Source organism: Salminus brasiliensis, chromosome 14 (genome assembly GCF_030463535.1).
Source record: "Salminus brasiliensis chromosome 14, fSalBra1.hap2, whole genome shotgun sequence".
Lineage (NCBI taxonomy): Eukaryota > Metazoa > Chordata > Actinopteri > Characiformes > Bryconidae > Salminus > Salminus brasiliensis.
The window spans coordinates 30,275,914-30,298,598 of NC_132891.1; the positions used below are offsets into that span (position 1 = coordinate 30,275,914).

A 22,685-nucleotide genomic window follows, 5' to 3' on the forward strand; every position below is an offset into this window, starting at 1 on the left:
CCTTTCTGCCGGTTTGGACGAGAAGGAAAAGCCTTCGATGCCCTTATTCATCAACACCATGTTACTAGTTCATGGACTGTCCTGGGACCACTGCTGTGATGACCTGGGGCCCCCCACAAGACCTGCCGGTTGCTCCTGTCAAAGTGGCTCAGGTCATGACATCTGCCCATTTCTTCTACATCCAACTCAGGGACTACTAGACCGACTGACTGTTCAATTTGCCATGGGTGATCATAATGCTTTGGTAGTTGGACCATGTATGTACCGAGGCTGCTCTATGTGGTGCAAAAGCGGGGGTGGGGGGGCAGAAAACAAAGAAAAGAAACCACCTTGTTGCCCAGAAACTGCCGTGGCAGAGTCCAATGAGAGTCCAGGTCCAGGAAGCGTCGGGACAGGTCCACCAGCTGAAACTCCTCCTCATCCGGGTTGATCATTATCTGGGTGGACGTGAGAGGAGGGGGAGAGCCTGGCCGAATGGGGTAAGAGACGTTCACTCCTATAAAAAAAAAAAAGTAATATTATAGTAAGTAATATTAAAAAACAACTAAAAATTGCTTATAGCACAGACTGAACTTTAAACAATGTTGGTGACAAAGGAGGAACCGGCACTCTTCAGTCATTTCTGTGTCTATCTGATACCTTTGAAGTCTTCCTCCTCAGTGAAGCGCAGGGATATCTGGTTGCGATAGCGGCCGGTGCTCTGGCAGTTCTTGGTGATGCCGAAGCAGAAGCAGAGAACACAGCGGCCACCGATGTTAAAGTGGCCCTCTGGACAGTTGCCTGCGGACAAAGCAGAGACACGGTCACAGCCTGGTCAACTGTCAGACAACAGATTGTGATCCTTAGAAGTACTTGAAACTTGAATGATAAGGTAACTGATGACAGAGTGTTTAGTCTACAGTTCTCCTGATTCACATTTTTTTTTCTACTTCTGCATCTCAAGTACATACTGAGTTAAGCCTTAAAAACAGTTTATTACATTTACAGCATTTAGCAGACACTCTTATCCAGAGTGACTTACAAAAGTGCTTTGCTATTTACCCAAGAAAAACCTCAGCTAGTTTGAATAGACTAATAATTCAAAGATTCCTCTAAGTTTAGACTCTACTAAACACAAGTCAGTAAGGAGACCACTCACACCCAGGGGAAGTTCGTTCCACCACTTTGGTGCCAGGACAGAAAAAAGCCTGGACGCTTGTCTTCCGTGGATTTTGAGGAATGGCGGGTCGAGCCGAGCCGTACTTGAAGCTCGAAGGGCTCTTGGCGCGGATCGTTAATGAGCTACAACAGGTAAGATCTCCCCCATCACATGGGGGGGGCCTTCTTATTCTCGGACGCCTGACCATGGGGGACTGTGATTTTTTTTTAATGGGATTCAAACGAATTCAGCATACAACTGCACCACTCTAGGACTGAAAATCCATGCCAAGAGTATATTTACTCAGAACTGTGTTTTTATGTAGTGTACTTTCACAGTTCTTGAGTGGCCCTACAGTCTAACTGCTGCTCATCAAGTATAAAGAGACCATAAGGTCAAAGGGCTCAGAGCTCTATTGTCCAAGTCTCCCAGCCTGGAGACATCATGTGATGCGGGAAGGTCTAAACTGCAAGTAAAACCGTCAATAAAGGCACTTCCTCGTTTAGCTGGTGTAATCTGGGTGCTTTGTAACCGGGTTCATGACCGGGTTTCCCTTTGCTAGAACCTCTGTAGAACTTTAGACGTTCTGGTCTAATGTCACTGTTCTCACAAAAAACAGGCTGGATGTAGCGATCATTGAACTGAAATCCAGGTGATTTGAGCTGATTTACGGAGCGACGTTGTGTAAACATGGATAATAACTTTAGCCCACTTTAACTTTAGGGCCTAATGACTGAGTGTGAAGCTGTTAGCGTAATGAAAGAGCTGGCTTGAGCTGGCTTACTTGGTACACGAGTGAGGGTCAACACTCCGTCTGGAATCGCAAACACCAGCCCTTTAGCATTTATGGCCTCACAGGTGTACGCCCCCTGATCTCCCTCCTTCACATCCCGGATGGTCAGCGTCCCCTGTCCATTCTCGCTGGTCATCGAGATCCTACCAAAGGATAGAGAGCAAGAGAGAGAGAGGCACTGTTTTAGGCAGGATCGGTTTGCTTGGCTCAACCTGTTATGAGATAAAAAGCAATTTCTCGGTGGCTTTCCAACGGATTAAACCACTGAGTAATGTTTATTTGGACGGAGGAAGAACATAAACAATGCAGGATTTCTTTCCCTGCCTTCTCTGACAAGAGCAACCCAGACATGGAATGTGAAAATGAAGAGCTGCAACTGAGGGTTAGGGGTGTGACAGAAATGCATGAGACTGTGAGTGATTATACACAAGGCGAGGACACTGTAAAGCACAAATCAAGCAGAGCTGTTCGTAAATAATCAGAGCAAAGGAGCAGCCCAACAGCTTTTCTTTTTGTGGGACGGAGTGATTGGACATGGGACAACTCCACAGGTCCTTTGCCAGACAAAAAAAACACACACACACACACACTGCTGTCTGGTTTTAATTATACTCATGGATCAGTTATACAGTTCCAAAAAGGCTGAAGGTCTCTCCAGACCTCATTTAGAAGCATGAGGCATTGTTTTTATTTACTCATACGGAAAGGTGAACAAAGGGACGTCAGAGCACGCTCATAATAAAATTACCATGCAGTAAAGCCCTGCCAAACCCGCCTTCACTGTTAGTCGCACCTTAAAAGGAATACTTCAGCAAGTCATCTCAGTCATGCAGTTTGCGTGTGTGGTTTCTATTTTAAAAAATGAAGCAATGTTAACTGAGTAAACTAAATAACCTGCAGTGTCAGAAACCACATAAGCAAGTCTGCCTGAGATGACCTAACCACTCAGTGTGGTTCGAGGCAAGAGTGGGGAACACTGGTGGGGTTTCAACTACCCGTTAGCCACATTAGCCTTGTAGCTAGAGTGTAGCTAGTCACTTCATTTGAGGTAAGGGTTGTTTTGAGGCTAAGATGTTGTTAGATCGTTTCTATGGTGTTGCTAGGTGGTTATTAAAAAAAAGGGTGCTATAGTGCTTATAGGTGGTGGCTATAGTGTTGCTAGGTGGTTGCTATGGCATTGCTTGGTGGTTTCTATAATGTTGTTAGATTGTTGTAATGGTGTTGCTAAGTGGTTGCTAGACAGGTGTTACAGTGTTGATAGATGGTTTCTGTAGTGTTGCTAAGTAGTTGCTATGGTGTTGCCAGGTGGTTGCCAGACAGTTGATATGATATCCTAGGTTGATGCAAAGCAGATGCTTTGGTATGTTAGGTGGTTGCTAAATAATTGCTATAATGTCGTTAGGTGGTTGAAAGTATGGTGTTGCCAAGTGGTTGCTAGGTGGGTGCTATAGGTTTACTAGGTAATGGCAATGGAGTTATGTAGTGGTTACTAGAGTGTTGCTATGTGATTGCTACACATTTGGTTTCCCAAGTGATTGCTTTAAGGGTTGCTGGCAAGTGGTTGCTATGTGATTGCTCAGTGGTTGCTAGGGGGTTGCTGGGTGGTTGTTAGGAGGCTGCAAGACAGTTCTTATGATATGCCAGGTGGTGGCTATATTAGAATTAGAAAGTCAGTCTGTCGTCCATCTGGGTCAGGCAGGGCAAGGTCACCTAACAACATACCTGTTGCTGCCTGGAATGTGCCCCCAATTAAGTCTCCAAGTAATGATGGGGGTGGGCACGCCAACAGCTTTGCAAGTGAAGGTCACCGTGTCCCCTCGCGCTGCTGTGACGGACTCTTCTGGGGGGCTGGTCACAGTGGGAGGGGCTTAAAGATAATGAGAAGAAAACAACTATCAATTCATTTTCTCCCATGAGCAGCTATCAGACACACTCTGAACTACTAATAAGACTCTCTCTCACTCGCTCACTCCCTCGGTCTCTCCCACACACACACACACACAGAAAAACTCAAACAGGCCTATAGACATCCAGGGCACCTCCTTAGCCCAAATTGGTGGTGTGTGACAGAGTTATATTTGGCGAGCTCACTCGGCGGGATCGGCCAAGCAGCCACAGAAACAAGCTGCAGGTCACAGACTGGGGGGAGCTTTAATAAAGGAGATGTTTGAAGCTTAAAAACAACAGCGGGTGAGCAAATCAGATTAATGGATGAAATGTGTGGCATCAACACAATCCTTGGCAAAAGAAACTGAAGTAAGCTTTTGTTAAAAATAGCACAGTTCTGATATAAACGATAGGCTGTAAGATTTATTATAATCCATTATAATTTATTCTAAAATACATATTGGCAACACTTTACTGGAGGCCAACATTTGGGCCCCTATACATCACCAACATAAACCTTTAATAACCACTGAAAAGACTTTCTAAGGTGAAATGACCTCAAAAGTGACAAAAGTCACCTTTTAAAAGGCCTTTAGGAGGAAATGTTAGATTTCGCCTTAAATGTAGGTTAATGTCAGCTGTCGTGAGACGTTCCAAGGTATAGACAAGGCCATGCAGTATATTGAGTATTAAAGTGATTTTCAAAACACACTGCACTATATGGACATAAGTATTGGGACACCTTCTCATTCATACTTTCTTCTAAAATCAAGGGTATTAAAAAAACAAAAACAAAAACAAAAAAAAACATCTATCCTGCTTTTGTTGGAGTAACTAACTTTACTGTGCAGAGAAGGCAGCTTTCTATTACATTTTGGAGCACAGCTGTGAAAATCTGATTGCGTTCATCGACAAGAGCGTTAGTGAGGTCAGGATGTTGGATAATCTCCCTAATTCAGCTCCCTAATTCAACACGAAAAACGTACTGGATGGAGCATGGTGCCAATAGGTTCAGGGACAAGACAAGATCTGTGTGTGCGCATTTGCACATCTATGCCAGCAATGGGTGCAATTTAAAGTAGCTGAACTTATTCTTTAAATTGGGGTGTCCACAAACTTTTGGAAAAATGTTGGACTCTATTGTGAGGGGTTGTTCAGGTTGAAACAGTCCTTAGCGTGGCTGATGGACAGGCACTGTAAATGTACTTCATTTGGGACACCACTCGTTTTTTTGCAGCTTAGTTTCCATATACAGACTAAATAAAATGTATTTTTAATTTTTAACCAATTTTTAACAAATTTAGCTGAAGCAGCTGAGTTGACTTCCCCATCAACTCCTGACGCTAGCAGGGTGAGGACAAGCCACGCCTCTTTTCGAACTGCCGCCAGTGTAGCATCACTACGCAACTAACGTGCTTGGAGGCATGCGCTGGATCCCCAGCTCTGAACATCACAATGGCAGTTAAGAGAGAGCATGGCCAATCCCTTCCTTAAGGTGAAGCAGCAAGACCCAGAATTCGAATTTGTGATATTCTGGCCATAGTGACAGCGTCTTAGGTACTTTGAGAGCCTTACCACAGCCATACTCATCCGAGCGGTCAGCGCAGTCAGGCTCCTCGTCGCACTGATAGCTGGCAGGAATGCAGGCGCGGTCGCTCAGACACACAAACTGCTCCGGAGCGCACGTGTCCCCTGGCCTTTTCACAGCTGCACATACCGGACAGAGAAGCTTTATTACACCTCAGAGACAATACAATAACCTTACTGGTACACCAAGTCTTATAGGTCAAAGCTACAGAGGGACACAAACAAACAGGCATAGAAGAAAAAAAAAAACAGAAGACTGACCATCAAGTTAAAAGCCATTACTAAACACTGCATTAACACATTTGCTTATTATAGAGAAAATAAGTTGTTATATAGTTTGGTGCAGAAAATTCCAAAGCGTATTATACATATTGGGCTTGTTTGACAGCCCTTATGGCTTGATCAACACACATATACTCAGTGCATTCAACGGCAGGAACACTGATAAGCCCAACTGATAAGCATGGTGGTGGTAGCAACGGGGGGTAGTTTTGCTACGGAAGAAGAAGGACTACCTTAGAATTCTTCAGCTTAAACTCAAACCATCAGCTAGATTGTTGAAACGTGACACAACTGGGTGGTCCAACAGGACAATGAGCCCAACATACATTAAAGGTGGTTGTGGACTGAATATAGCAGGTTATCTGTTCTAATGCTACTGTGACAATGCTAACACCATGGCAGCGATGCTAATGCCGCAGAAGCCATGCTGGACAGGGCCCAGCAATGCTTAACTGTGTAAGGCCCAGTTCATATATGTAAACAACAGCGATAGCAATGCTGGATGAGGCTGGCGGCCAGCACAGTAGCGATGCTAATGCTGCGCTAGTGATGCTGGGTGAGGCAGGGGGTCTGGCAATATGTAGACTGAAGCTTTGCCCTTAGCTTACCAAAAGTGTCCCAGCTTACAGTGTACAATATTTACATGCTAATATTTTAGGGCAGAAACGAAATTTGAGAAAAGGCAGCGTAACTCACGGCAGTCCATCTCATCAGAGTTGTCTTTGCAGTCGTTGTCTCCATCGCAGCGCCACAGTTTAAGCGCACAGCGGCCATTCTTGCACTTAAACTCGTTGGGTTCACAAGGGGAGGGAGTTCCTGAGAAATCAGACACACACTCAAACACAATGTCTGACTCATATATACACACACCATACCTTCCTTCACTAATACCACAATGAGGGGTCATGTGCACACTGCTTATTTAAGCTCTTACCACACTTGAGCTCATCACTGCCATCACTGCAGTCTCTCTCTCCATCACACAGGTAGTCCCGGGATATGCACTCTCCGTTCTGGCACATGGCCTGGTCGCCACGACATGGGCCGGGGCCCGGTACGGGTCTGCGCTCCACCGTGGTCGTGGGACGAGTGGTTGTTGTTGTAAGGACGTCAGGAGCTGGCAGTGAACACAATAAAGCTGAGATTACGCAGAGCCAGCGCAATCACTGCACTGTGTAATTAAGGGGACTTTGGCCGTTATTAGTTTTGGCCACTGACCCTACAGACTTAAGAGCCAGTGGTTTCTTTGTTTGAACGTGAAATGCTACGCTAACATTGCTAACAAACATTGGGCTTAGACTGCCACCAATCTTCTCTCTGTAAATATGTGCCTGCCTTGGTGTAGAACTATTTTTTGAAAGACTTTTTATTCATTAATTGAAAAATTGATCTATTTATTATAGGCACAACATGCAACACCATGCAAGTTATGTGAGAGAGAGACAGACACAGAGTGAAAGAGAAAGAGAGAGAGAGAGAGCGAGAGAGCATGAGAGAGAAAGCAAGGGCGAAAGCATGTGCACAAAAGAGAGAGGAGTGAAAGCGAGCGAGAGCAATAGTGAGAGATTTGCAATGAAGCAAGAGCAAGAGCATGAGAGATACGAAGTAAGAGTTTGCAATAGAGCATGAGAGCAAATGTGAAACACTGCAACAAAGGCAAGAGCAAGAGCAAGACAGGCCAGGAGCGAGAAAACTGCAATAGAGAGCGAGAGCAGAAGCAACAGAGATAAGAAGTGAAAGTTTGTGATAGAGAGCAAGAGCAAGAGAGATAAGAAGTGAGAGATTGCAAGAGTGAGAGTTCGCAATGATGAGCAACAGCAAGCGCAAGAGAAGTGAGAATTTGCTATGAAAAGCAAGAATGAGAGAGACAAAGAGCGAGAGTGAGAGCGAGAGAGCCCCAGAGCGAGAGTTTGCAATAGAGAGCGAGAGCAAGTGAGAGGGACCAGGAGTGAGCGTTTCCAATGGGGAGTGCGAGCAACAATGACCAAGAACAAGTTTGCGATAGAGAGCGAGAGAGAGAGCGAGAGAGAGAGAGAGAGAGAGAGAGAGCGAGAGAGAGAGAGAGAGAGAGAGAGCAAGCACGAGAGACAGGAGAGTAGCAGAGGTAGGTATCCCATGGAGTTTACCCAGTCTAAACAGAGGCTTTCTACTCACCACAGTTCTCCTCGTCGCTCCCGTCTTCACAGTCCAGCCTCTTGTCACACACTTTGTCCACGGGGATACACATACCGTTATCACAACTGAATTCCTCCTCCTGGCAGATCAGCGGAGGGGGCTTCACTGACAGGGTCATAGTCGGTCAGTGCAAAGGAGGGAGAAACAATACTATGTCAGATCATAGCATCCCATAATATAATCATATCATCATGCTCACCATACCCAACACACACACACAGGCATAGCAAACTTTCAGAGTTTTCCAAAGGCTGTGATGAAGTATCTAAGGGCAGAGGTGGGTTGTAACTAGCTGCATGTATTCAGTTATGTTAAAGTACTTTATGATATTTGAATTTTAGCGCTTGATTTCATTATGTATTCTTGTTGCAGTACCAGAACTCACTGTGCTGTTGGTATAGCTCACACTTTTAAGCTTTTTTAAATTGACCCTAAAAGGAGACTAACTAAAGCACCAAAACGTACAGATGCTGGATGTGGTCCAGTTTTACTTGCCTAGCTTCTTCAATATTCTTTGCACATTTTTCACATTTAAATGTTCCAGATCATCCAACCAATCATACCATAGACTTGTAACTTGACTTGTTGGTATGAGGTTCTTCATGTTCTTATGGTGGAATGCAGGGTGTTAAGGAGCTTTACGCCAGATACGTATAATAATGGGAGCCAAGTCTTCCAAAACGTTCTGTCCTTGTCTCATCATCACATGGTGGTGGTAGTGTAATTATATGGGGCTGCTGTGCTTCTACAGGGCCTTGATGACATGTTATAACTGAAAGAACCATGAATTCTACTCTTGGTCAGAAGATCCTGAATGAGAATGTTGACCCATCAGTTTGTAAGGATGTAAAACTCAAGTGCAGTTGGGTTATGCAGCAGGACAATGGTCCAAAGTCCACAAGCAGGCTTATCTCTGGATGGCTCAAAAGAAACAAACCTAAGGTTTTGGAGTGCTCAAGTCAAAGTCCAGACTTAAATCTCATTGAGATGCTGTGGAAAGGCCTTAAAGAGGCAGCTCATTCTGGAGAACCCTTCAGTATAGCTGAATTAAAACAAAAATCGACTTTACAGTGATGTGAAAGTTACTATCAAGGGTGGCACAATCAAGTTTTGGGTTTAGAGAGGCAAATACATTTTTCCATTGGTTTGTAAATATGATTAGATAAAGGTTTTAGATCTTTAAGGAATGGAAATAACATTTAAAAAATGCACTGTATGTCTACGTATGTTGTCTTTATCTTCCAGTCATATTAGTTGGATAAATGGAAACATTTAAATGTGACAGACATGCAAAAAAAGAAGAACTTGGGAAAGGGGCAAAGCAGTAATCCTGAAGAATCAGGCTTCTCTACTGAAGTATCAGGTTAATCTACCTTAGGCTATTCTACCCATCTCTGAGTGAAGAACAGGCAGGGTTTTATCTTAAGATCAAAATAAAGGAAAAAAATCCTAAAGGTCTTCTAAAGGCTTTAACAAACATGCTTCTTTGCTGAACATAGAAGCAGTGATTCTTTTATGGCAATGCTCAAAGAACCTTTTTATTGTAGCACCTTTATTTACCATTCTAGAGAGTGCAGTTTAGCACAGCTCGACTTTTTGACCTTTGCCACAAGGCATGCACTCTCTTTCAAGACATTTTAACAAGCCTATCACACTCAAGGAAAGCCACAATACAACGCAGCTATGTGGATCCAAGTCATCAGGCTGAAGGCCATTCGACATGCCTTGCTAGCTACTCGAGATACAGCCTACCGCTATCGCGCTAGCACGATACTACAGGAAAGCGGCATTCATGGGATTTCAGCATAACTGAATCAAATGAGGCCAAGCATGCAAAGCATCTCAGGCAGTCTCCTCTCGCCCAACACTGAGTCAAGATATCTGGGTGCAGACATGCATGAGAAGGTCCATTCCTCGTCAAATCCACTACACTCTCTGAGGTGTCCTTGCAAAGGTTCTGACAAGTGAGAAGGGCTGCACTCCACAAGCTCCATGCAGAAGGCATGGCGTGGTACAAACCTGGCGAGGATAGAGGCTCCACATGGACATCAGCTATAAACCAGACACAAAGATCATCCATAAAAACACTCTGCCGTCTAACATCATAGGAGATGTGGTGGAGTCGAAAAGATGTGTGTGTGTGGGGGGGGTCAAACATCTGGTAGCACCCTGCCTTTTTTTAATGGAGCATTTTAATGGACCTGTGATGTACTTATAAGGTCTTAATAAAGCAGTAGATGAACTTAACAGGACACTTATTACTGCATTATAAGCATAAGCACCACCTTACCGCATTAAGCTTTTTTATAAGGTACATTTTTAAAGCAGTAGTTAACATGATGCTAATTAACATGACCTTATGAAGCGGTGGCTAGGTAAACTAATCATCTTCCAGCTCACATGTATTGCTCTAAAACACAGCTGGGATTCATTAAAATGTCTTATAAATCGCTTATTAATCCTTAACAAGACAGTGGGTTGGTAATTAACAGGCTGGCTATTACTACATTATAATGCTGTAAAATTCTCAGTGCCTCTGTATTGCTGTTATTAAGCCTTATTAAGTCATTAGGGGGACATTATACTGCCTTTGAAATGCACTAACAAGGCATTAGCCAGTAATAACATGATGCTTATTACTGCACTGTTAAGCAGTAACCAGTAAGAATTTACAGTGCACTTTACTGACCTTATTAAGCCTCAAAGGCAGAAGCTGGTAATGAACTGGTTGCTAATTAGTACATCATTAAGCTGTAATTAGGCTGAATTAAGCCTTTTAATAAAGCTACTGTGCTGAGGTGAACAACCTTGATTTACAAGTCTTGTAGTCCAAATCTAATGCTTGTCCTGCTCCAACTAATTAGCTTCTATCAGCTAATTACTAAAACACTCATGACAACGATAACCACAATAATAATGATAATAGGCTCCGAGTGGCTCAGCGGCCTCATGCGCTACCATTACAGCCGGGGAGGGTGGAGTTCGAATCACAATCCATGCCACCACCAGTTCAAGAGAGCAGATGCCAGTCTTTCCCCTTATCCCTCTTAAGTGATATTGGCCTGCACAGGCGTCTGTTAGCTGGTGCGGTGGCGCTGGCACTCCTCAGAGCGTGCCGGCTGCCTGGCGATGGCACACCGGCAACAGTTCGAAAAGAGGAGGTGGCTGGCTTTGCATATACTGGAGGAGACATGGGTGAGGTCCTTACCCTCCTAGTGTCGGGAGCACTGCTAGCGCTATGGGGGTGGGTTAACTGGCAGTACCGAATTGGGAGAAAAAGTTATATCATGATAATGTGGGCTAACGGGATTCTGACGGGATTCTGACGGGATGTATTGTAACCGCAGGTAAAATCAAGGTTTCCAGTCACTCCAGGTTGTTCTTACCTTCTCCGAGGCGTCTGAACTGGAAGCCCCGGACAGAAGTTACGTAGGAGGCGATGGTTCCTTCACTGACCACAGAATAAAGCACATCTCTGATCTGCGCCTCGTTGGGGTTGTTGTCCGAGCCCACGTCCAGCTCCACAAACACATCTTTACCGATTGTCCTATAAGAAAACAAGCGAGGTGGAAGTTTTAACAACTGGCCACAGAAAAAGCAACATGAGTAAGAGACGAATGATCTTTACTTGATGAGGACGACATTGACGGTCTGGATTCCTGGGATTTTGTTGTAGTCAGACTCAAGCTGTGGAAGAAAGAAACAGCATCAAGCCTTCAGGAACTGTATGCTACTGTCTCGTTTCATAGCTTAGAACTGATGGCGCACATTAAGCCACAATGTTAAAAAAAAAAAAAAGGGACACATTAATATGCAATTTTGCAACTAAAATGTTTTCATGTTTACAATTAAGGAAATTATAAAGTTTCAAAATCTTTTGTTCATTATAATGACCAAAAATAGAATCATTTTTACATGACCATTTACACTAGAGCTGGGCAATATGACGATATTTTATCATATCGTGATAAATTGTGTTATCGTGATAACAATATGCTTTTCTAAGCATATTTAGGATACTGTCAGTGCTTAATAAACACTGATCAGCTGCAGGTTTTATCACTAACTGTAATTAGACTGGTTTAATTAGATGAAGAGCAGTAGATGTTTAATACAAATCACTCACTATTCAGTACGGGAGAGGATCTGAATAGTAGTTTATCAGAATGTATCGTTACTGATGTATTTAGTCTGTGATATCGTGCATCGTGAAAAAAAAGTCTTTAAATATTGTGATATAGCATTTTTACCATATCGCCCAGCCCTAATTTACACCTCAGGCTGTAAATTAAGAAATCTGTTTTAGTGACTGTGGCTTTAAGACTGACAAACGATGCCCTGCACTATGCCTGATTCAAAAAAGCTGGCTGAAACACTCCTTATAACTTGGAATGGGCGGGGCTTAGATGTGTCTGAGTACTTTGAGCTGAGTCGGAGTACTATTTTATTTTATTAGACTAAATAAAGGTTGGAATATGGTCATGAAAAATAAATGATGACTGTTTATGATCCTCAGAACCACACAAACATTCACATTGGACATCAGGGAGGAAAAGGAGTACCGTGTCGACGACAGCCGCCGAGATTTCCAGGAAAGCTTCGGAGTCAATATCGTCCAGCTCCGGCCCGTACGTGAATGAGTCTGTGAAGTTCACCAGTGCCCGGAAGTAGACTGCAAGAGAGAGAAGGAGAAGCACGGTCAGACTGAGCCGTAAACAAGTCTGGGTTATGAGTGAAGGCTATATGGGAATTTGCACCAGCACCAAAGACACAGAGGCTCAAATTTTTCAGCTGCCTCTCTTTTGTGGCACTTTGGTAACCAACTGCACCAACAGCCATCAAAAAAAAACCATAGAATCGGTTCATGGAGAGTGCTTTGGGTCTTTGAAACAGGCCACCGACCACAGCCACAGCACACATTGCACAATACACCCGTGTGCATCAAGTTCAATATCTAATTTAGAGTCAAATCTCCAGGCTTTGAATGATGAACTGAATGGATGAATGAATGGGTCAGAGTAAGCACTGAGTGAATGTGGAGGCGGGGTTTAACGTTCCCTTATGAAACTCAAACATGCCATTAGCAGGGTCCTGCTACGTTTGGGCAGGAGCATGGGTGGGGTGCTCTGCACATGTGTGATACGGAAGAATCAGCTCATGCTACCTGCAAGGTGGAATAGGTCCTCAAATGCACTGCGTAACGTGGAACCAACCGCTGACTCGAGAGTCTAGATGAGCCTAAGGTCACCACACCCAATGCCAAGAGTCAGCTAGACAGATGTAAAGCCCCCAGCACTGGTCTCTAGACTGATGGGGTTTCATCCAAATACCTTTGGGATGAGTTGGAGAAGAATCTGAGTCAGAGCTAATCATCCAACATTCCCTCACTGATGCTTCAGAGCTAACCCTCATGTTCCAACATCTAGTGCAAACCCTTCCCAGACAAGTAGAGGCTGGTTCTGCAGTAAAGGGGGGTAAAGTCTACAACCCTGTGAACTGGTGTACCATCCATGTTACAGTTAATGTACAGTAAGCATGTAATAGCGTTGTAGTAGCGTTGTAGCATCACTGATCTTTTTATTTGGTTTTCCTTCTTACTTAGGCGGTTATAGTCAGACCTGCCGGAGTCGTCAGACACACTCTGGTACTGCTCAACATTCTCTGCTCTCCATAAAATCCTCTCAGAACTAACTCTCTCTCTTTACCTTCTCCCAGTAAACTGCCACCCAGCCCGACCTGCTGGAAGATTGCCCGCTGATGTCCCCTCTACCTGCGTCAGACCAGCTGCCACCTACCTGTCCGACCATCAGGCCCCCCACCTACCACCACCCATGCCAGACCGGCGGCACACCCTCCTACCACTGCTACCTACATAATGACCATGTTAAAACCTAAATGGACTCGTAACTAACTATCTGCCACTATTAATATCACCACTATTAACTATCTACACCATGATTAATATGGTTAATGATCAGAGCAGTTCAACAGTTTAGACGGTTTGGTAACTTTTATCATTAATGTTTAAATAGTTCTGATCAGAGGAGGACGGGTCAGGTCCCCCTTGTGAGTCTTGGTTCCTCCTAAGGTTTCTTCCTCCAGCTCGGAGGGAGTTTTTCATTGCCACTGTTGCCGTTGGCTGCTCACTGGGGGTCTTGGATCCTTCATGTCTTCTTACGTTATTTCTTTTTTGTCTCTGTCTTTTACTAATTACTAATTATGTAAAGCTGCTTTGACTTTATTTTGACTTGACTTGAGATTATGTATATTGTTGTAAATAAGGCATCACTGATCTTAATCCGCCACATAACTGTGTTTTATTGACCCAGATAAGTTTCTTAGGGGGTGTTTACACTTGTCAGCTTTGGTTCGATTAAAGTGACCCCTGGTGCGATTGCCCTGATAGTACAGTTCAACTACTAATAGAAGTTATAATAACCCTTTTGGCCAGCCGGCAGGCCCTAGGCTGTTTTAGAGCTTTACCTAGACAGCCTAGCAGAGCAGTCACAACTCCATAATAGGCCGCAGTGGTGAAAAAAGGACGTGCTGTACAGACCTTCTAACTACTCAGAATAGGTATTCCTTCCTGTACAATTTATCACGGATTAACCCTTTCGCACATATGTAAGCTTTAAATAGCCGCAGCCCTCTGGGTGTCCCATTCTCATTCACATGCCAACACCTCCTCAGGGTGGGTTCGGGCCTGCTTCTGGTTTGAGATGGCCAAACTGAGGGCGAGGAAGTCAATATTTGTGCTCTTTTTTTCTTTTTCTTTTTTTTAACAGCTAGCTGCTACTGCCATGGGAAGCCATGTTTTCTGCAAACTAGTCTGAGCTTACAACAGGTCTGACTGATAGCTTGGTGGAAGGGAAGATGATGATTAACCTCGACTGATGGAAAATAAAAAAGCCCAAAAGTGTTCTCTGGAGCAGCATTCTCGACATTACCTAAAGGTTAATACTTATTATATGAGTTATTAAATACTTATTTAAAAAGTATAATTCAATCATTAATATGTAAGAAAAAATGAAGTAATTTAAAGTGGTTTGATGTGAAATTCTCTGATCTGGAGAAACGAACCAAAAAATAGTTAAAAGTGAAGGTGACTGGAACCAGATGTCTGAAGTTTAATGAGTTATGACATGAAAGGGTTATGAATACACTACCTGATGTGTGATGCACTGTTTTACGAGAGTTCTGAGATAAATGTTTTGCCCTAAAGCCAAAAGCAAGTTAGTGCCCATCCTCCATTTTGGTGGAGTCCGCAAGCTGGCTAACTTGCCAACTGTAAACCATCAAATAAATAAATAAATTATTTAATAAACATAATCAAATCATCCGATAACTGCATACTGGCACTGACCAAAAACAAACAAACAAACAAACAAACAAAAAAGGTGTAGTGGAAGTTCAGTCACCCTCAGCTGACAGGAAATTGTTTTGGACCATCAAGACCTTGAAATGGTAGATGCTGGAACACCGGTGGCACGGTCTACAGCTAAGCCAGATTTACACCACTATTGATTAAGAGGCTACTGACCAAGAAAGAATCCCCTTTCTTGAAAAGCACCAAAATCAACACCTTCAAGCTCAAGGCTTGGAGCTGAACCACATGGACCAAGAAAACACCTTCTGGAGATAGTTTTATGGTAAGATGAGACAAATATGTTTGAAGTAAAGATTGAGGCATTGATCCAAAAACACTGTTAACCAACTGTTAAGCATGGTGGTGGTGGCAACACCCTCTGAGGCTGGTTTGCTGCCAGTGGAGCTGGAACACTGCACAAAGTGGATGGAATAAAGGTAAAAATAGGTTTAAACACGTGTATTAACATTAAACTCATGGAATGGCCTTGCCATGAACTAGTAGCTGCAGGAACACCAGTATCACTGTCTACATTCAACCTTCAAGCTGGGCTAAAGTCTCTGGCTGACTTTTAATAATAAAAACAAAGGCGCTTTCAATGGTTACCATAAAAGAACCACTTTTGGTTCCATAAAGAACCATGTTTGTCATAGAGATGCGAGAGTGTGAAGAACCTTTAAATGACCCCAAATATGTTCTCTTGATGCAAAGGTTCTTCATCAATTTAAAGGCCACTTTTTTATTACAAAAATGGTTCTTTATGGAATCAAAGGTGGTTCTTTTTTGGCATCATTCAAAGAACCTTTTGTAGCACTTTTATTTTACAGACTGTACCTGCTCATTTTGTATAGTACATAAAAGGGCTATATTTGCTTGTAGACGTCATAACCGCATGGTTTCCATGACCTCCAATGTAAAGAACATGCTTTTAATAAGTTTCTCTAACATGAATCACTGCACACCTCACAAAGGTCAGAATGAGTGCTAATCTGCAAACTTTGACGTGTTAATATTTTTTTTATGCAAATTACTCATCTTACCAAGTTTGGCCCCAACTTCCTCACGTAGGTCTCTCTCTCTACAGAGCCTACTGACGTATTAGCGGTTTTATTTAGTGATGATAAGCGCAGCGGCACTACTGCTGAGCTCAGAGGGTAGATTACACTTCATTAATGCTGAAATATGGATTAAATCTCATAACTAAAATCTCATTCTCTCACACCTACCTCATATCTCTCTCTGTCTGCTCTCAGCTCAATCCAGCCCAATGACTGATCATCCATTTATCTATTCAAAAATAACTGAAGCATCTGTGTCCGAGCTTCTTCGTTCTCAAAACTACACCTAGCTAGACTTTTAACTTGTGATTAATCAGAATTAATCAGAGAATATTGTTGTAATTAACGCTATTAAACTTTTTAATTGATTGACACCAGTAGGAATTGCACTTCTTTATATTACAACAATTTAAATGATATTGTGAATTAATTTATTTGTTTTTTCTAGACCCAATAACTGTTTACAGACCTTGTTTTGAACTGTGGAGAAAAAAAAACAGCTGCAATAAATCTCCTATTGCTTGAATCGTATCTCCTGCCGGCGTCTCCCGTTCAGATGCTCCTGAACGCCTGATGAGCTGAAGCAGGTGTTCAATTAGGAGTCCGTAAACTATTCAAAAACAGTCAAAAGGCATAATCACTGCAAACCAATGGACTATTTACTCTCCCAGCACCACCAGATGGTCAAACCCATTTGCTCTGTACACGCTACTTCATCGCAAACCAGCACCGAGGCTTTTTCGCAGGGAGAGTAGATTCCAAATAGAGCTCAGTTTTCCCTAATTACACCTCACACTGGCACAAGATGGCCTGCCTCCCCCATCCTGCAGCCTGAGAAGAAGAGGTCGCGTTACCGCAACATCGCACTCCTGTCTTAAAACCACACAGGCAGGCAGAAGAGGAGCGTACATGCAAGGCCTGACTCACTGACCACTCCAAGGATACGCTAAGGTCCGGCCTCGCGGCAGCACCACTAAAGCTATGGCGCTGAGCTAGAGCTAGTCTAGTCTCTTGCACAGGCTTGCTGCGGTAACAGACAGAAGACCAGTCACCTCTGACTCAGCCAACAAATTAGCCGCTAGCAACGTCTTTGAGATGTTTGTCTGTAGATGGATAGCAGGCAATTTTACATGATCGCAAGGGTGGAGAAAGCACAGGAGGGAACTGCACTGTGAGAATACTGTATGAGTCCTGGGAGCCAAAAATAGTGCAATGAGGTGCCTAAAAAGAGCCTGAAGGGATCAGAATCTTAATACAGCCAATGTGAATCTACTCAAATATTCCTTAATCTCCTCCGATTCTGGTTTTTCGGAAGCTAGCGGAACACCTCCGTCAGCTGCCGTCATGAACTCTCAACAGCACGGTCAGAAGTTCGCTAACCACCTTTCCGACCTCTTAAGGGAAACTGTGCATCTGTACTCTAGTCTTGCTCCTGCTCAGTTTTTCCATGCGGGAAATCCCCTGGTCAAGCACTGCCGAACTTTCTCCAACTCCTAAAGGACATGGGCTGGGGAGGGGGAGGCAGTGGGGTGGTTGGAGTCAACATGGAAGGGGAAAAAAAAATTAATTCCCAAACTTGTTTGAGCTCTACAGCAGCACAGCAGAACTGTGGAGGCTTTATGGGACGAGCCCCTGGGCAGAACTGCAGGCACACAAAGGGCTGATTGAGGAGCACGGCTGCTTTGGCCTTTCCAGCAGGCCGCTTTCAACTCGACCTTCAGAGCCCTCCTCCATCTCTTCCCAAGATCCCTTCACACCGAATGAAAGGGAGGGAGGGACAGTAAGAAAACAAGAGAAAGAGAGCGAAAGATCAAAACCAGCCTCATATGCCTCAGCCAACTCCACAAGTCTTTTTCCTACCAGTTGGACAGGGGAACATGAAGGGAGGGAGCATTTCACACTAAATGGCTTTAGCCCCTGCAAGAAGAGCCCTTGATGTGCTGTAGAGAGGCAGTCAAACACTAGAAGCAGCTTTTCCCGGTCATTCTGCGGCTTGTCAGAATGGTTTCGGTCAGAGCTTTTAGGGGTTATTAGCCGATCTATTCCCAAGCACTAATGTTGCAAATGTCAAAATCCACATTAGGGAATTGCAAAATGCTTCCCACCATTATCCCACAAACCAAACCTTAGCAGGGATCATATTATGCTTCTGTCTGCTGACGGAATTTCATGCTAATGCTACAACAACATGTCTCACAACTCACTGGGAATATCACACTTTGCAGAAGATGGAAATTACTGTTTCAATAACTCAAAATCAATAACTGAATATCACTGAATGATTGATTAGGTCCAGACCTGCTTGTCCCACCAGATATAAGCCTTAGAACAAAGCAGTCAGGCTGCTTCAGTCAACCCCAACCTTTTCAGATTGCCTCTAATGCAACATAATAATTGGAAGGCTGAACCCACTTGGAGGAGAACATTGTCAAGTACGTTACGTCAGCTAACCGACACCTGCACTGGCTAGCATGGTGCAGAGTGATGCCATCCTACCCGCTCAGTGAAACCAAGGCCTACTGTGCTCTCTGGGACACCAGCCCACGAATGGCCGTGGCGTCACCTGGGCTCGAACCTGGGCTGTGCTCAACTGCTGATACACAATTTATGTTAGCATTCCCCTATAGCCTTCTTCAAAGGTCAGATTCTAACCACAGACCAGCTTGCAAGATGGTAAACATCTGCAGATGGTCCTGTGATTAAAAACTTGACCAAATAATTGACAGAGTAAAGGGTGACAATAGATGAGCTAAAGCAAGAGTGTCAAACTGGGTTCAGCCAATTGGGCTCCAAAGGGGCTCAGCGGTCGAATGCGCTACCACTATAGTCTGAGAGTGCACAACTGACCATGCTATCTCCGAATGAGTAAGTGGTGCTCTCTCCATACATCACTCTTGAAGCTATGTTGGCCTATACAGGAGTCTGTTAGCAGGTGCGGCGGAGCAGGGGACCCAACGCTTTCCACAGAGTGTGTCGGGCTGTCCGACGATGCTACACTGGTGGCAGTGAGGAGAGGCAAGAGGCGGTGGCTGGATTCAGATGTATCAGAGGAGAGGTGTTAAGTCCTTACTCTCCTAGTGCCGGGAGCTTTGCTAGTGCCAGGGGGAGCTACAAATAGGTGGGTTAATTTGCAGCACCAAAAGAAAACGAATTGACAAGTAAAAGTCAACAAATAACCATAAGACAATTAACAAGACCCTAATTAACTCTAAATGCTTAAGGGGGTTATGATAATCTCTGCTAATCTCATAAATGTGTTTTGAGAGAGCCACAAATCTGGCTTCTATGCTCAGGTCAAACACAGCTTAAATTAAAATGTGAAAAAAAGGCAGATTTCATATGTTCATATAAAGCAACCAGTGAACATAAATACAAGGTAGGTGTCCATTATAAATAAGGAGTACTGTGCTTGATAAGTTAATTTATTAAGAGGAGCCTCAATCCATGACCTGGTCCTCAGGGTGATCGCAGGGACATTTCTGCAGACCATTCTGAAAGCACAAAGAAACATATTCAAGAAATCTTGAATACAGAAGACAAATACAAGAACTAATGACGCCAAAAGGTATAAGGCCCTCATCCCTCACACAAAACAACATCCCAAACTATGACTACGCTAAGTAAAGAAAATAATGGAGCCTATTCACCCACTGTTGGACCTCAGCAGAGAGAATGTGAGGACAAGCTAGGGACATTGGGTCAGAGTGGGAAGGCCGAAGAGCACGAGTGCTCGAAGTGTGAAAATAGACGCAGGGGTTAGGAAGGGGTTTTATTTTTATTTTGATGGAACAAGAGACTGGAAAGATATAAAGGGGAAATTGAAGATCAGAAGGTCCAGATTTTCTGAATAGCTGTCTCAGCAGAAACAGGTGCGAGCAACAAAAAGAATGCGTCTCAAATGCGACCTCACTTCACTCTCATGAGCTCGGCGAAAAAATACAAAAAAAAACCCCCACAAATTTCTTTTTCCCAAATAAGGTCAATCTGACAAGACTACTCAGGAGCTATGAGGCTAATGTAGCTAACAAGAAATGGTAGCTCATACACTAGCAATTAGCATCATGTATCTTGGAGCAGTTGGAGCAAACTAGCTAGTTTGTTAACTAACCTAAAATAGATCTATTGATAGGGTTGCTGGTTTTGTCTAAAAAAAAAAACCTGTAACAACATCCGTTTTCCATGACTGGACCACATTCGGATGTCACTGACCGCATGGAAACTCTGGTGTAAACACACCCAGGATGCTCTGTAATGGGATAACAGTCAGATCACTCAGGCTGTGGTCTAAGAGAGAAGGATTGCGACCACATTCAATGTTTATTCCCATTTGTCCCAGTTTGCACTAGCTGGCTAATATTTACTTCACCTTGAGTTCACATCTCTCTCCCAGCTATAGCCTGTTGTGCCTTAGGCTGTAGGCTTCTGTCCTTAGGTTTCCAGCTATTCCAATTCTAGTTACAGGATTGATATATATGTACTCATGATACATTTTCATAGTACCCTAAGAAAACCTGACAATTCTGACCAGGGGCTGCCTTTCGAAACTCTTAGGGGCAGTAAAGGGACTGTATAAGTGCCCAGTTACCAGGACATAATGAGTTCCAATATCACAGCACTCCAAGACTGAAAGTAGGAAGCACTCTACCCACCCGCCCCCAGGCCTGGACAAATCATGCAATCAAGCCGTTTTACAGCTCTGGAGTGGCTTGTCAGTTTAAACTGCTTGATTGCCAAGAGACTAGAATTGCTGGGATTCAAACCCATGATCTCCTGAGCTGAATGGCAGAGAGTCCCTCAGGTTGGAGACATCATGGAAGTATTTGAGGGTTGGACACACTGCTCTGAGTCAATGTACCCGAGACAAAGTACCCCTGGACAGGGTGGAGGAACTGTCTGAATGCCCAAATTATCAGAAGATCATATGCTCGAATCTCACAGTCCTCCTTGGTCAGGGGTCTGAGAGCAAGGAGACCCCCCTCTACACCAAACCACTCCCAGGCCTGAAAACATCACATAATTATGTACTTTCACAGCTCTGGAATGGCACACTGCTTGAATGTCAAGAGATTAGAGATCATAGCTTTGAATTCCAGCTGTTTTAAAGAGCTGGATGGTCGAGGATATCCTAATCTGCAGGTGTGATTAAGTAATGAGCAGACTGAGGGGACAGAGGACAGTGGAATTCTACCAAAAACAAGCTGGAATCAGTGGACTTTAAATTTGGACAAACAAGCACCTTCCTGCCTGCCGGACTACAGCATGACTGTTTACTCACAGAAACAGGCTAGAACCACTCCCATACGCCACGCCGCTGCAAGAGTTTGGGTACGGATTGGCAGGTCCCGATCCCAGAGCTCAGTTTACTGTCGCATTCCTCTGGCGTTCCTCTGTACAGCGCTGTCAGCGGGCCAGTAGGGCTGAGTCCATGCTGCATTTGATTTAACATCTGGCTGAAGAGACACACATGGTGGCTGAAGCTTGCGGCAACACGGCGCCCTAAGGGGAAGAAGCTGCACAGGCATCACTCTCTGAGGTTCTCCAGCTCTTGGCTACTAGGGCCTGCAGTACATCTTCAGGGCCAGGCGTGCATCCACTCGCCACAGTGAGCCATTTACTTTTTCTGCCAGTTTGTACAGGTGTCTGAGGAACCACATCTCGGGGACTTGAGGAACCCACAAAAAGGCGAGGGGACTTCCCGTTTTCTCACTGAGGGAGAAAAGTCAGGACATAATCGGCCTCCCCATCGCTGAGGGAGCCGGGTTCAAAGCCTGTGCTCGCACTGAGGGATTCAATCTGTTGCGGTTTATTGGAAAGTTTACTGATTTGGTGATTAGAACAGCCCTGATTAGGAAAAGCCTCGGTTTCCAAGGCAGTTAGGAAACACATTATGGAAGAAAGGCTTGTGCCTGAAATCCCAGCGCAAAATGAGTAAGAGTGTAATTACTGATTTAACTCTGTTTACAGTCACACTCTGTGTGTAAAACTGTCACCAGTCTGGAACTGCTTCAGTAAAAATCTTCACTGTAAACACATGTGTGGCCTTCTAGATAGCTTACAGCTGCACACACAAGAGAGAAAGTGCGCGAGAGAGAATCACACACAGAGACGATTCCTCATACGGTCACACACAAACACAGTCACCTACAAATACCCACAGTCTCTCTGTCGCACTCACAGCAGCCCTGTTACGCTCACACTTGTCCTCATACTCGCTCTCGTAGCTATCGCATTTGCTGACGCTCTCTGACTCTCGGGCACCCTAAGAGTTGCCTATCAGGGTCGCCATCAGAGTCACGCTCTTGCACTTAGTTGTTTAGTTGCAGTCGCACTCTGTCTTGCAGTTGCTTACGCTCTCACATACCACAGTCTCCATCCTGCACTCACAGTGGCCCTCTCACT

The 22,685-nt window shown here is 44.2% G+C and overlaps 1 protein-coding gene across 1 annotated transcript in view; it reads right to left on the reverse strand.

The window, feature by feature from the left end:
- The window catches only part of hspg2 (heparan sulfate proteoglycan 2), a 143,175-nt gene that overhangs the window by 74,949 nt on the left and 45,541 nt on the right, over positions 1–22,685 (reverse strand). The window contains exons 4-14 of the mRNA XM_072696888.1: positions 12,425–12,534; positions 11,491–11,549; positions 11,249–11,409; positions 7,842–7,967; positions 6,622–6,804; positions 6,384–6,503; positions 5,394–5,525; positions 3,654–3,798; positions 1,923–2,074; positions 640–780; positions 330–496 (exon numbers count right to left, since the gene is read on the reverse strand). Of these exons, the coding sequence (XP_072552989.1) occupies positions 330–496; positions 640–780; positions 1,923–2,074; positions 3,654–3,798; positions 5,394–5,525; positions 6,384–6,503; positions 6,622–6,804; positions 7,842–7,967; positions 11,249–11,409; positions 11,491–11,549; positions 12,425–12,534 (1,496 nt within the window). The remainder of the gene's footprint in view (positions 1–329; positions 497–639; positions 781–1,922; positions 2,075–3,653; positions 3,799–5,393; positions 5,526–6,383; positions 6,504–6,621; positions 6,805–7,841; positions 7,968–11,248; positions 11,410–11,490; positions 11,550–12,424; positions 12,535–22,685) is intronic.